Source organism: Fringilla coelebs, assembly GCF_963513975.1.
Source record: "Fringilla coelebs genome assembly, chromosome: 9".
Lineage (NCBI taxonomy): Eukaryota > Metazoa > Chordata > Aves > Passeriformes > Fringillidae > Fringilla > Fringilla coelebs.
In genome coordinates this window covers 21,020,269-21,036,329 of record NC_140067.1, presented here as the reverse complement: position 1 = coordinate 21,036,329, position 16,061 = coordinate 21,020,269, and the positions used below count along the sequence as shown (strand labels likewise).

The following is a 16,061-nucleotide window of genomic DNA, read 5'->3' as shown; positions in this document are numbered from 1 at the left end:
TTTATTATAAAGATTTAGGGTATTAGGAATTCTGCCCTTGAGAGTTAAATACACAAGTGGTGTGGTGTTTGGACATGTTGTGGAGGAACTGCTTTGTTCTGGATAGATGCAAGAGAAAAAGTAACAGCGTCGTAAAGAAAAGAGGAACAAAAGTAGATTGAGTAGAAGTGGGAGCAGAAGAGAGACAAAGGCAGCATCCATGGAAACATTAAGTAGTGATCTGCAGTGACAGCGTTTTGTACTGCTTTGGAGGGCAAAAAAGTAGAAGAGCTCTTGTGTCTACTTTTCATAGTATGTTTGAAAAACTTCCACCAGAGTAATTAAAATGTGCTGAGTGTGTAGAGCAGGGTGCAGTGAAAGGTCAGTTTGGCTGCTGCTGTGAATCAGGGTGATGTGACAGGCTCCTGAGGAGCCCCATCCATGCTGGCATTGACTGCTTCACTCACTTATCTGTTTGTAAGCTTGCTACTGTGATTTCTGCAATTCATGTTTTAGAGGCCAGTTGTCAGTCAACTGTTTTCATGGAAGAATGGAATGAAAAGCTTTAAAAGTAACTGAATCTGTGACATAAAATCATTTTTTTCTTTTTCCTGGGTTTAAAACCATTTTACTTATTTTGCCAACAAACAACATCTGTCCATTTGGAATTCTAATTACTTTTACCAAAAAACACAATTCTTGCAGACTTAGACTGTGCAAAAAGATAACAAAAGTTTCATAGTAATTATATTCTATTTATCCAGATATCCTACTTTGAATGCTACTTACTTACAAATCACACAGTATTGTCATGGTAATTTGAATGTCTGGATATTCAGTGATGATATGGGAGTAAATTTCATTGCTGACATTCCAGTTTGTATGATGTGCTGATATCACACAGCAAAGCCCAAAGAGTTCTTAGTATCACTGTTGTAGGCTATTGCAGACTGAACATTTTGGTAGCTTTTGGTGGTGCTGGCTTTTTTTGGCTTGGTCAACTCTAATTTTGTAAGTCTAAATTCAAATAAGTGGAATGAAGGGTTTACAGTAAATACATTGCTTTGTACTTGCATTTCTGAAGAGTGAAATTCCACATTTGAATGGATCAATTGAAGTACGTTTGTTTTGAATTGTCCAGTCACTTTTAATCTTATTCTAGCTCCGTGTACAAACGATGTGATATTGGCATTTCTAGGGCTAATTCAAATGTAACAGACAATGGCAGGGGTTGAAGATTGCATGAGCTGTTATAATTTTGATGGGTGTTGCCTTCTTTAGAGTAGGAATTTGAGTAACTTGTCTTTTTGGCTACATAAACTATTTCAGTGATTCTTTTGTATTTACATATATGAATTTTTGCATATATATATATATGTAAAATATTCCTTTGTGTACCTATGAATGTTTATCTAGATGTAGACATGCAGAGATGATGAAATTTTTGGATTGGGTACCAGGAGAATGTGAAACACTGGATTTTTCAGGCAGTGTGCAGTGCCTGACACCCCCCCCCAAGTCTACCCTGCCTTGGAAGTTTTACATCATCTGAGTATATGTGCACATGTAGTTGCTGTTAGCTTACAAGCCACGTGCTTTATTTCAGATCTGTGTACTTCCAAATACATATGTAGATAAAACATCATTTATTATTGCAGAAGAGATTTGAATAAACCGGGACATTTACCACTCCATCCTCAGCAAGCGGCTGACCTTACCTTCTGCCTGACTCCAGAAAAGCAAAGCCATTCTCAGCCTGACTTAAAGGAGCAGCAAATATTGACCCTGGAAAAAAGATTTTATTTAGCTGATTTTTGGGGTGTCTTTTTTGGTTTGTTTGTTTTAAATTTTTTTTTTATGTGGCTATATGAAAGCTGGTACTTTATATTTTAAAAAATAACCATTTCTTATTGGATGTATTGTAAAATAAGTTTACCTACATAACAAAGCTGTCATTGGCTGTACACCAGAATGCTGAATGGTATGTGATTTCAATTTCCAATGCAAGTGTTTTTCCTTTTTGAAAGGAACTCGTAGAATATTACAAGCACCATTCTCTCAAAGAAGGTTTTCGAAGTTTGGATACTACTCTTCAATTTCCATACAAAGAATCTGAAAATTCAGTGGGACAGAGGAGTAACAGAACAGGTGGCAATGGTGAGGATTATAAATTTTTGTGGATTACTTTCTGTCATATATATATGTGTGTGTATGTATATATATATATATATATTAAAAGGACACGGTACTTGAAGCTGTTTCATCTTCCATTTTTGACATATAACCAATTACTATGGCAATGCTTTTAGCTAGGATTTTTGGAAGCTAAGCAGATTCAGATCTGCCAGGCAATTTATAAACATGTCTAGCAAGCTTGTCTTGCTGCCAAACTTAAAATCTCCCCAATATTCAAAAATTCTAGTAGACATGCTGGTGAGAGATTAAACTGCATCTTGCCTAGTTTCTTAAGAAATTTGCATATGTGCAGCTACAAGTGTTAATATCTGGGACAATTTCTAATCCTTAAAAGGAGATTTAAATAAATCAGTCTTGTAGCATAGCCCTATGAAGTAGCATCTCAGTAATACCAAATAATTTTGTCAAAAAAAAATTAGATTTTCTATATCATGATTATTGAGTGTTTATTAGAGTTCCCTTTCTAAGCTTTGAAAGTTAATGAACTACTGTCCAATGTAAATAGCAGTTAAAAAGTTGTGAAGTTTAGAGATAAACTGAGGAGGCTTGCAATGCATATGCTGTCGTTTATTTAAGCTATTACAATTTAAGTGGAAGTAAGCATGACTTTTAGGACATGGACAGGTTCAATGTTAATGATAAAACCTACCACATGGCTGGCCTCTGGAAAATATATCATGTTTCTTCAAAGAGCAAATATTAGATTTGCTGTTCTGTAGTCATTGGCTGCATCTTTGTACTGCAAGAAATAATAAGAGGAAAATAAAAATTGATGATGAAAAAAATTCATCAATATGAAGACTGCTGTAAAAGCCCAAAAAGCCCAGTCTAGTCTTTGTGATGATGGTGGTGGCTTTACTTTCATTTGCTGTGTTTGTGAGCTTTTGTTTACTTGCTTGCCTCTGTTCCATAACATTTCTATAACTTTGGAGGCTTTCTTCCTCTCCTAGTTAAAGTGAAGATAATTTAGGACAAATGAATGTGAGAAACCAGCGTGTCCCTGGCATTTCATTTACTGACTCTACCTCCCAATTCATCTTCTTTCCAATTCTGTTCTCCTTCACTGCTTCCCAGGGCTTCTGTCAGTTGTCTCCTCTCTGTGGTGTTCATGTCCATTCCTGGTGAATTTCTCTGCCCTGTCCTTTCCTCTCCCTTTAGCTCATGGTCTACCTGTGATTCTCGTTTGATTTACTTTACATTTTTTTGAGTTATCATTGACTGTGAGCAGAACCAGATTGTTTTGTTTTTTCCTTTGACCAGTTAGGATGTATCTCAGTTTGAATGTATCCATACTGTCCAACTTCTTACTCTGCAAGAGCTCAATCCTTTCCTGCTTTACAGGACACAAGATTTATGGTACATCTTCATTAACTTCAGTCATCATACAGAAGAAAACATCTTCTTTTACAAGATTTATTAGGCAGTATGTGGGAGAGCAAGAGAAATAACTGAGGGATGCTCTCACTTGAGTCCAAGGGATGAGGAAGGGCATCTCTGCTACAGTAACTATCAGCCCTTTGATCCTGCAGGCTGTGCTGGTGGAAACTGCAGGTTTTGTCTTTGACCAAACTGACCTGAAAACCTTTCAATTCCCAAACTCCTCATGTAAAATCTAATAGATTTCCATAATTCTGCTGCTTTAGATAAATTGACTCTGAATGACACTTCCTTTAATGGATTGGACAGTAAAATGTGTCCCCATGAGTGTGGTGATTTATTTGTTGTTTTGTTTAACCAAAATGTTCATGATTATCAGTCCATCTCTGGGTCACTCTGCTTGGTTTTTAAGCTGTTTTGTTCATTTTACCAAGCTGATGTAAGAAAAGCCTTATATTTATGCTGTGTGAACCCTGCTGGGCTGAATTTAGAAAGAATTTGGGAAACCTGAGGCTGCAGTTTGGTTTAGTAGAGGGAGCAAATAAGTCAGTCACGTGGGGCAGCAGTTGGACATGAAGGTTACTCACAGCCTCAGTGAGGACCACCACACAGCTGTTTTTTGATCTCTTCCCACATAATCCAAGTGCAAGAAAAACAGTTGTTGGAAGGAAGCCAGACAAAGTAGGTGAAGAGAGAGGGGGCACTTCTCCATATATTTTCAACTTTGCAGCTACTCAGCATGGGGCTGAAGCTAGTGAATACAATGGGCTTTGACAGTTTAAAGCTAATTTAAAGAAGGATTTGGGTTTAGTGCAGTATTTTTCTCTATACTATTCACATGGCTGGATTTTTTAATGAAGCCATCTTTTGAAAAGACATCAGCTTTTTTTTCAAAACAGCTGATCTTTAGGATATATAACTGACAGAATAAGTGGGAAAAGTATTTCTAAAAAACATTAGTTGAACTACTGCAGACTTTGACAGAGTTTTATAATTTTCTGCTGCCAATTTTGAGCTACTGTGAAATTGGATGGCAATACTGAATTGACTTTACTTCCCAGAAAGGAGTGAGAAAGATGTATGTTAATTTTTTTTTTGCATTTGTTATGTTTTCATTTAGCCATATGGGAAAAGAAAAACAACTGGTATTTAATTTGTGATTTCTAATATGAATCATAATAAGTCACCTTGTAGCTTCTTAAATTTTCAGGGAATTTGATTCTTGCTTCAGCATCTACTTGATTTGTAGAATAGTTTTTTAGAATAAAAATCTCCTAGTGGGATAGTTATTTTGCCTTTCCAGTTTTTGGCTTCCCACTTGGGTTCCCACTTGGGTTAGAATTTTGCTTTTCAGTCCCCTTGTCTTGCAGATGTCACCCGTGTTGTTCTCATATTCATTGTACACTTCTTTTAATGTGATTGTAAAAGCTGTCAGATTTTTACTTCTGTCAATATAGAACTTCTAGTTAATTGGGAAGATTTTTTGGGAAATGATATATTCTTTCTTCTTAGTTTTTCAGTCTTCCGCTTTTCTAGACACACACAGTATGATCAAGTTTTGTTTTGCTACACAGGAAAATACTAGTTCTTACATCAGATTGCAGGAATGATCAACCAGTTAAAGAAATAAAGGCAAAAAGGGAAGAAAAGTGGACATTACTCTGTGGAGTAGAATAATGGCACTGTATTCTGATTTGCTGATGCCGAGCACAATCATATAGAGAAATTTGAATCTTTATGAAATTTAAATTTTAATGTAACCTAAATCATGAAGCCAAGTCCTGCCTGAGTGATATTCTTCTTTGTCAGTTAACTAGGGGTAGGTATATTAACTAGTTATCACATCCTACTTATGCTTGATGCCTTAACTGCCTACTAATGCTTAATGCATTAACTGTGTAAAGGTATCTGTTAAAACAAAGCAAGTATCATCCCACCCCTTAGGGAATGAAAAGAATTCAGCCTTTCTGCTTAGAAGCTAACTCCAACACCTTATCATCAAAACAGATCAATTATCTGTAGAAATCTAGTAGGATTTCCTTGTCCACATAGGTTTATTTGCTCAGAATTTGACACCCAAAACCAAACCTCCAGCTATATCAGAGGGAAAAATTGGGATATAGTCTGCTCAGTTAAGGACCAGCCCTCGCCCATACAGCACCTAACCTGGGTTTGCTCCTGTGGGCTGCTGTTCCACTGCCATTGTGCTTCTGGAGAAATAAAGGCAGGTGTTTGCCTCTAAGAATGGGCACTGCTTTTGAGTTGAGTTGCCCTCTTGGTTTGCGTAGCACAATTCCCCACAGAGCTGTTACTTGGAGTTGCTGTCTCCAGTATAAAGGAACCCCTCATGCATCCCAGATAGTCCAGTCAGTGTTAGAGGTGGAGAAAGCATCATCACTGGGAAGGGTGAGAAGGGAGTTTCCAGAGTGTAAGAGGCCCTGGAGCATGATTTTATTGTCCTATGAGACACTAACCTAAAAGGCTGTTAGCTTGTCTTGTGGGATATTTTTTTATTTCTAAACCCAAGGTTTATCAATGTTATAATACAGTATCAGTTGTGTTTATTTTATTCATGCTTGCAGTTTCCTTGTCACAAATGTATGTATTGTCATCAGGGTAAGATGCACAAACCTCTGCCATTACCACCACCACGGATTCTTGCATAAAATCATTCTAGTCATCATTCCTGCAAGTACCATTTTGAAGCCGAAGGACTGTGTTTCATGTGTAGTCAGAAGAAAAAATTCAGAGAAGTAGCTGTAAGGGATAAATATAACCCTGCTACTTTTTGAAGGAAAATTCTTGTTCAGTAATTACAGATATTATTAGCTATAATTTAGAGGCTGCATTATCATTTATCCAGTTGAGATGGATGTACCTTTCCAAATCACAGCTGGGAGCAAAGATCCCAACTTCACTAGACATGCACACTATATATCTTTATTGCCTCTTCCAAAGAGGGACAAAATGTGAGAACAGGTCAATAAACTGTATTTTCACTTGAAGCAATTCTAGTTAATTTCATCTAATTTTTACATTTAAAAGTGTATTGTCCCTAGTTTTATTGACTACAGAGTAAGAGCACATGTGGCTTTCACCCAGGGAAGCTGCTACAGGGGCTTAGGATGATGTGCTGGTTCTGCCTAGGCCAAGCTTTTTTTGCTTGCTCAAGGGGTTTACTGCAAGTCTGGGAAACTGCAAATATGAGCAGCTCTGTTTGGGCCTTAGAGGATGTAGTTTAGCTGTGGAATTCTTATTGATGTTAATGATTTGCAGGGCAGAATGCATACTTCTTTTCCATTCCGTAGTTTGGAGTTGACTCCAGGTCAACTTAGACTATATCGTAATGAAGGGCATGTGACTAGTGTTGCTGGGCTTAAGAGGATTTATGTATGCATGAGTTCTTGCTTTTGTAAGGGTAAGAAGTGGGGCACACAAACAATTAAAAAAACTTTTGTTAAATCTGAAAATATTTGCAAGAGGCTGCAGTTACAATTTACTTCTCTGAAACCCTAAATGGGTGACTTCTCCCTACTTTACTCTTTGAAAAATGCAATTGTTAAAAATTAAATCACAGATCCAAATTTTCTAGTTATTACAGTCAATTTCCTTGCAGACATCCTTAGTAGGGAACCTTAGTTTCCTTATTATCAATGAATTATATAGTTAAAAAACTATTATTTAAATCTTATGCCAATATTTCAATGTTCTTTTGCTTTTCTCTTTTTCTCTTTTTTTTCCTCTAAGCCCCTTCTTTGTTCTGTGGGTTTTCTTTTGTAACTCCTCCAGACTACAGCTTTGTCCCCCCTTCTTCCACTCCTTTCTGGTCAGGTACTGCTTTACTGCTTTTATATTTCTTCTAAATTTGCTTCTGTTGTTTCTGTGTGCAGCAAGTGAGGGAAGGGACGAATCTAATACTTCAGCTCTTCTCTGACTCCAAAAACTGAGTTATTACTTGTTTTTCTTTGAATGTAACAAAAATAAAACTCTTAACTTCTGAATTATTACTGCTTATTGCAGTAAGCAGTTTGAATAGGAGCTGCAAAGCTCAATTGTTGCAGAAGATTCAAGACCACTTGACTGTTAATTTGCTATGCAGTTGACATCTATGAGCTACATATTTTTAATGTATTTGTTCAAATGCACAAACATGGAAATCTCAGTGCTTGTTGGTAAATAATACATTCGTCCCATCCCTGCAGCAAACCATACTGCAGTAGCATCTTAGAATACAGTAGGTTTTTTTGTAGAGAATGCTTTCTTTAAATTCTGCATTAACATTGTTAATTAATTTTGCCCATCTGTTTTCTAAATATGGTTTTCTTTATTTCCATTTAACCATCTCTGGCTTTAATAGATGCAATCATTTCAAACCAAGAGGCTGCATAAAAATGCTAAAAGTAGTACCACTGGCAGCCTCAGTCAGTGCATCAGTATGGGTATCACTAGCTCTGGTCTCTAAGATCTGGTCTGCAGAGAGGTGAACTGTACCACTGGACAATTTAAGAAGAATTTTGCCAGTAGAAAGGTGAATGCCTTTGAGAGGAGCACATGGAAGGAGCTGCTGATGTGGAGAATGCAGCACTTGCTCACGTTACACTGACCTGCCGTTGTGTACAGGGGTGGAGGACACTGCCTGGTGCAGAGCAGGAGTGGGGCTGGCTTTTGCCCTAGGGAAGGGAGGTGCCCAGCACAAATGCAGATGGAGTCATCAAGATCTCAGTGGGCAGTATGTTTTACACCTGCCCCACAGAGACTGTCCAAATTATTTACTACTATGAGAAGGGTTCTTGGGGCTTTCCATAGTTTCTGAGGGGAAAGGGACTTAGGTGGCAGCTCTGTAGGAGAATGGTTACTGTGCTTACTTGTCGCTGAGAGCATCTCTGGTGACTCCTCCCTTGATTCACCCCAGGGATGTCAACCTCCATGTCTTAGACTACACTAGGATGTTTTGCCCCACAGTTGTTTTTCTATTACATATAAATATTTTTGGGGCAGGTACTTCCTTTCAGTAGTCACAACAATGACTGAGAATCCAAGTTAGGAGGTGCCCTTCCAGCTGACATTTGCTTTTATAAAGGGACACATCTGTAGAAGGCCATTTTGGTGTGGCTGTTTGCCCTGTGGTGGTGACACTCAGCTGGACTCCTTGAAGCACTCACCTGATCTGAAGCAACATGAAGGAGTTAAGTTTTAGCTCTTTGCTCAAGGTAAATACTGTGAGATTTTGTCCTTTTGAGCAGGGATAGGAGAGGACATCTTGCATTCAGCTGCCCAGTACTTGATTGTAAATTCCATTCTTACTGGAACTGGTATCTGTTCTATGAGAATAAAATTGTGAAGTGGTCTACAGTGATAGAACAGCAATCAAGACTCAGTTACTTGTACCTTATCACACATTCCCATATATTCCCACAATGAGGTTTCAATAAATTATAATGACATTCTTTTTGTTAATATGAAAAACTGCTGTATCAGAAAATTCACAATGACTATAATAATAGGTATCAATTCAATGCCTCACATATCACAATATGCCAGTTTAAGTATTTTGTTACACAAGTACAAAATGTCAAAGGAAAACATTGATCTGCGGTGCTTAATTAAGCATATCTACCCCTTATAGTCTGAGTGCTGAACTGCATTGCTTCATATATTTGTAGTAAACTGTCTTTTAAAAATAACCCAATAATTTGCCTGCATTAAAAGACCAAATACTTATTTCATGATATTACAAGTATTTTTTTCTAAGTTATCTTCAGAGCTGGCTCAGTTCTGCTGATCTGGAAGCTGGTAACAGAGGAGAAGGTTAAGCTGACTGCTGAGCACTAATGAAGGTGCTGCCTGTGCCAGGATAAGGCACTGAGGTTTGGTGAAACAGTAAATGTACATGGCTTCAAGCAGCTTGGAAACTAATACCCAGGAGCAACCCTCAGGGCAATGGCTGCAGATTTATCAGGAGGCCAGAGCACAAGGAGAGAGAAACAACTTCTCTCAGCTTTAATAATACTATGTTGGCTTTCATGGAATTCAAGCATGTGAGCTAGACCAGCCTGCTGTGGCCACAGGGAACCTCTGTTGTTTGCACCCCAGATGCATCATCAGTGGCTTAAACTAGTATTAAAATTCATTTGCAGCACATCTATTTCACTATTAATGTCCAACATACTCCAGTGTAAATCAAAGCTGATTATAGTTCCTGTAGTCATCATCTTCTGTTTGCAGAAGGAAAGGCTGGGTTAAGTAAAAGCACATTTTTCTCATACACATATGTACTTATTTGCCTCCTTTGGATTTCTCAGTCTATTTCCAATTAGTTCTCCCTTCTATTACACAAGGTTTATTTATTATTGCTTTTTAACAGCTTATTTTATTTTTTAACACTTTCTCTTTCTGTCCCACCTCTCTTTAATTTCTCATTCTCATTCATCCACCTGTTGGGCCCTTTCTTTCCATCTATCTATGCTGTTAATCCCACTCTCTCTGAGTTCTTTCTGTAGCTATCCTCTTTCTGTCCTTCACTCAGTGTTGCTTCTTTTTCCCATCTGTCCAGGTGTCCTTTCCATGTGTTGTCTTCCCTCAATTTTATTTATCCCAGGGCAGCACTAATTGGGAATTCAGGGCTGATAGTCTCTACTCAAAGTGTTTTTGTGATTGTGTCAGCAGAGAGATATGGTTAATATTTTTTTCCAAAATTAACACTGTCATTTTCCTGTATTCCATCATTCATGTGTCTTCCTTTTATATATTTCCTATCGTGAGCTTCACTTTTATTTGAAAATATGGATCTTGGATTCTAAATTAATCTAAATTCTGCTACTTTCTGCCTCAAGACTTCTGAAGATATATGGTTTTGATTTCTCTTGCTTCTTTCTCCTTTTCCTCTCTGCTTTGTGACTTGAAAAAGAGTTAAAAGTCCTCCTTTTTCCCAGATGTGCTCTTTGTTCTTCTCTATCCTAATTTTCCTTGCTATTTTCCATCTTTATTGTTCCTCTATGCATTTCTTCCCTTCTTAGTTCTTTTTTTCCCCATTTTCCCAAATTTGTTCATCTTTGCTTCCTGTATTTTTTCCTTGCCCCTTAGTCTTCTTTCTAGAATCTGAAATGATACCCTGCTCCCCAGAATCACACCTTGCATCCTGCAACGCCTCTCCAAATCCATCAGTGAATGCTGCACGCATGGGAATGCTTACTGACCCTCCAGTCAATAACTGCTCTTCTTTTTTCTTTCTCCAAAACAATTGCTGCCCATGATGTGCTCTTTCCCTGTAAAATTTATTAGTGCAATGCTGATAAGGTTATAGGACATGACATTCATGTAAGGATCTAAACAAGTAGCATCTACATCTGACTGGTCAAGAGAGGGGAAAAAAGCATGTTTGAGCTTTGATGTGCTTAATATAGCACCTAGATTTTTGCAACATCAATAAAGGCAATAACTGAGAGGCTGGTTCTCTGTTATATGGCATCTTTTACATAATTTGTCAGGTGTCTGATAAGCATACTCTACATAAGCAGTCGGAAGGGTTGGACTAAAGTTTAGTGACATATAAACTAGGGCATTATCTGTTATCAAAACTGGTTTTTAGGCATTCTATTTCTGTGATATATCTAATAATATTTTAAACCTAGTATTCCTTGTTAGTTTAAAATAATTTGTTTGTATTTTCTCTTTAGCTGAAAGTATTTGAACAGATGATTTTCAGATGTATTTAATACTGTTAGATATATTTAATACTGTTATGTATCTATGATCCACTGGAGTCAGAAGAAAACTTAAACACGAGCAGAACTGAAACTGTTAAGGTTTCTCAGCTCATCTGCTGTTTTGGGTTCTTGATTTAAATTAAAGACACCTATATGTTAATTCATAGGATTACATTGTTGAGGGCATCACTAATCTAGAATCTTTAAAGGCATTTCCTAATGAAGATTGGGCATTTTTAAGAAATATGAAAGGGTTCTGAGGACATAGGTGATTCTGTGTACTTTATATCAAGTCATCCATCATGATCATATGAATTCCTCTGAAATCTTTTTGAAGGAAGCTTCCCTGTGCTCCTGAACTCCTCTTCCAGTAATTTACATAGGAAAACAGTGGCATTAATAGGAAAAAAAAAGCTGAAAATGCCTTGGCCAAATAATCCACCTACAAAATGCCATGGAGTAGTAGATGTTCTTTCTAAAATGGTCAAGTCAAAGGTTTTTTATCTGTTAGGCCATGCCTATTCTCCTGTCATTATCCTCACACTGGAATTGTTGAGGATTTCTTGTGCAAGTTTGGACATTCTACATCAGCAGTGGAACAATTTCCTATAAAACTATTTGGAAAAATGATGGTTTTTGAAGTGAGGCTTTTTGTACCTTTGCTTTTAAAAGATTCTTAACAGCTTTTAATTGTTTAAAATGTCTGGGCTTTACATTGGCAAAATTCTTCTATATTGATGTATCTTAAAACTTTAAAGTGTTAATTTCACTGAACCTTAATTTTATCGAAAAATTCCCTGGTGATTTACAGAACAAACTCCTGAAAAGAATAGATTTACATCAGTCAATATTAATGCAGATTGTGACAAATGATCCGTGGAAATTTCCTGTAGAAAGTCTGTAACTTTTTGCTCATGCTGATGTTAGCTTCCAGTTTTAACTGCATTAATATTTAACTTGGGAGTTGTTTTTTTGAAAGAACAGCACCTTATTCTGTTTGTTTTGCTTCATTAGAGGTCTAAAGTTAAATCAACTGCAAATGCTAATAATTCTTTTGGAAAGAAATTAGTGACCTGTAAAATATGTTGATGCATATATAACTGGCAGCAAGTTTTATTGTGAAGCACAAGAGTAAAATAATTGCAAATGTATTTAGCAATCTCAGGGTGGGGAATTTTTTATTTATGGCTCATCTAGTTTGATTTTTCTTCTAAAAATAAAGAGGACTTTTCAAAAAATGACCCAAAAAACCCCTTCAGCTTTTACACCATTAACCTGTATTTAACTCTTATTGATGTTCGTAGTGCAGATGTTTTGCTAAAATGAATGCCAGTGTACGTTGCTGTTGAATCCTTGTTTTATATTTTGCAGTAATTCTGTGTACAGTAGTTTGGCAGCCTTCCATTTAGCAGCCCTCATAGTATCACCATGTGCTTCCTTCCAGTGCTGAGCCCAAAGGTGATCGGCATTGCCATAGCCAGGTACGACTTCTGCGCACGAGACATGCGAGAGCTGTCCTTGCTCAAGGGGGACGTGGTCAAAATTTACACCAAGATGAGTGCCAATGGCTGGTGGAGAGGTGAAGTAAATGGCAGGGTAAGACTATTTCTTTTCCTGTGTTTGTTTCTGCCTTCACTGACAGTGATTTTGTTTAAAAAAAAAAAAAAAAGTGTTCCTACATTGTGTATTTAAATTCAAAAGATGGAACATATTCTCATCTTTCTTTCATAGGAGCGAGGTAGAACTCTTGCCAGGTAGCTTTCCCAGCATCTAAATTATTGGTTATTTAATGTGACCTACCAGGCTGAATATTTGGGCAAGGTTATCTGTTTGGAAAATAACCAGGATTAATAGCACTGCTACAGTTGACCTTTCTTGAACTGTTTTGCACACAGATATTTGGGGTCAGGTTCCTGGTGCTGTGAAACTCTCTTTAGCACTTTACCATGGAATGATTTCCCACATCTTTCTGCCAGAACACAATGCAATGGAATCAACCACCTTTTTATAGAAGGCTGCTTCTTTGATCTCTAGCAGTGTAGCCCAGATGAAGTGACATATTTAGCAGAGATTTTTATGAACTCACTTTACACCTTGCTCTGAGACTTGGAAGTGAATTTCAGTTTTGACCTATAAAGGGTTTACTGTTTCAATCACAGTTTACTGCCTTAAAATGCAGATTAGTCAGAAGCATTTGAGACTGCTGTTTCCATGTCAGAAGTGCTGAGATGCAGGGTCAAGGAAGAATGTAAATTGTCTGGAAGCTGGAAATGATAGTTGCAAGTGCAGTTGAAGAGAATGTCCAGACTTACTGCTTTATGCAATTTGGAGAATCTTCTTTATTGTGTACATGAGCTTGGTTATGTTAAAGTTAAATGCTTAAAGCTTTTTAAATAGTCAGACCAGAAGAAATAGGGAAGCAGAAGTTATACTCATTGTGCTATATACATTTTACATGTGAAGAAAGCTGAACAACTCATTGTAATGCAGCTGCCCACATTCTAATAGTTGCCCTGTTACATGCTGGCATTCCTTGGTAACTTTCATAGCCTGGATTTGAGATTATAAACTCACCTCTGGAAATATTTTGGCAAGGAAGTCTAAAAATTTCTGCAGTCACTCCTTCTAATTGTGCTCTAGGTTTGGTTTTGAGTTCTTTCATGAATGTTAAATTGAATTTAGGTATAAACAAGTCTGAAGAAACCTAAAGTAAATACATAAAATAAGAAATATATGACATTGCATCACTGTATGTCTTACATAAACCTTATTTGGCACATCATTAATTTCAGAATGTAGATAACTTTATAACTTCTGAAGTGTAGGACACTAGACTCTGCTGTCTAATTGTATCATGTGTCACCCCTGTTTTGGTGGCAGTGGAATTTAACTCCACGTAAAGCAATCAAATCAGTCAGTGTTTCCTTTATAAGAGGATTCCCTGGACCTGACTGGAGCCTGTTAAAAGTTTAACTCTTCATTCAAAAAATAGTCATGTCTTGCCTGTAGTAAAACTGCTTCCACTCTTGGCATTTTCTGAGCTTTTAGACTTCCAATCTGGGCAAATGTGTTTTAGATTTTCTGGGGGAGGAAGTGACATAGAGGGTGTTGGTCTCCAAATTGTCATATCTGCAAATTATTCTTTTATTAAGAGTATTTATTCTGTGTCAGGTCAGCCAAGTTTATCTTTGTAATCTTTTTAATATATGTACAGAACAGACCCATCCTTGTTGGGCCTAGGTCAGCCATTTAAAAAAAAAAACAACCCTTGTTCATCTCATGTATTATTTTGTTCTGCTCTTCCCCTTTTTAGGTGGGCTGGTTTCCATCAACTTATGTTGAAGAGGACGAGTGAATTAAAAACTATCCTCTGCTGACCAGCAGTTTCAGGGATTGTAAAAATTTATATCTTCAATGTGGGATTGGTCTTGTTAAGTATTTAAACAGCAACACTTTTGCCTGTCTGAACCTTCCAGTCTTAATGTTGGGATTTATACAGAAGTTTGGGTTGACAGATTATGACCTTCCCCAGAGCTGTGCAAGAAAAAAGCTGCCAGTTTGCCATCACTGGGGATCAGTACAAAGTCCAACCCTCTCCTCCCTAGAAGACCTCTGGAAAACAAAATTCTTTGTTCCTTTTCATTTCACCCTGTACTACACCATGAGTACTAGCAATGGCTGAATATTTAATGTTTCTCTTCCAGCTAACATCTGTGATGGTACAAGGAGATGAAGGCTTCTTATTTCTTATCACTGCATGCAGAAAACAGATTTCAATCATTCCAGTGGGCATAAAGCATAGTCAGTAGACTTGTCTCGAGACATCAAGCTACTCTACTTATCAGCTTACAAACCATTTTACTCTCACAAAAACATTCTGAAGGAAATGTGTAGTAAATACGAGTAGCATTCATGCATATGTAATACTTAACTGGCTACTTTGAGGCCCTGCCTAGATCTTCTAAACAATCTGTTTAAAGACATTCTAAAAAGGTGTAGTGATGTAGTATTGCTTTAAAAAAACATTCACAAAGTGGAATTGTGCGATCCTTTTATTGTCATCTTAAGCCTTTTTATGTGAGGTTTTTTCATTTAAGCAGCTGACAATAAAAGTGCAGCTGGGGGATAGTCATGACAAGATGAGTTGAAAGTTTTCAGCAATAACATTAAATAAATATTGTGGACTTATTCTGAAGGGGAAAATACTAATGCAAGATGATGTCATTTCTCAAGAACAAAAGTGTTTATCTTAACCTCTTGATTGACTTGGATGAGCTTCGATGTTTTCAACACAGTACTGTCTTTTCCTAGTTATGCAGGAGTTTCTGTCACCTTTTGTAGATGCAAATGGAACTGGCAAATTTCTTTCTGCCCTTTCTTGTTGCCTGGGATGTTAATGGCAGCTCAGTGAGGGAGTTGTCTTGTTGCAGTGTTCTCAGCATCCCTAAATGTGTCTAGGTTAGCCAGCATCAAAGATCAGACCTTGTAAAGTGGTGTCCCCTGCTTGGTGAGGCAGTGTTTACTGTAATTATGAAGAGGTAGAAATGTAGTTACAAGCTAAAATAAATGTGGATGATGTCTTCAGATATGCAGTTCTAAATGTTTAAGTAATATCACTTGAAAACTTGAAAGAAAAGCAAGCTCTTAAATGAAGTTAATTCATCCTGTCCTACATGCTTTTTTTTTACTTTTTGCCTGTTCTCTTTTTCTGTTGGCATCTTAAAATTAGTGTGCACTGACACTGCATGACTTAACCCTGCAGTGCTTTCCCAGTCTACAAGCAACATAATCTCCACTATCTGT

At 37.2% G+C, this 16,061-nt stretch overlaps 1 protein-coding gene across 1 annotated transcript in view; it reads left to right on the top strand.

Moving 5' to 3' along the window:
- The window catches only part of VAV3 (vav guanine nucleotide exchange factor 3), a gene marked incomplete at its 5' end in the record, with an annotated part of 139,605 nt that extends 124,965 nt beyond the window's left edge, over positions 1-14,640 (top strand). Inside the window, 3 exons of the mRNA XM_084211000.1 lie at positions 2,007-2,136; positions 12,703-12,854; positions 14,572-14,640. Of these exons, the coding sequence (XP_084067126.1) occupies positions 2,007-2,136; positions 12,703-12,854; positions 14,572-14,613 (324 nt within the window). The 3' untranslated portion in view covers positions 14,614-14,640. The remainder of the gene's footprint in view (positions 1-2,006; positions 2,137-12,702; positions 12,855-14,571) is intronic.
- Between the last annotated feature and the right edge of the window lie 1,421 nt (positions 14,641-16,061).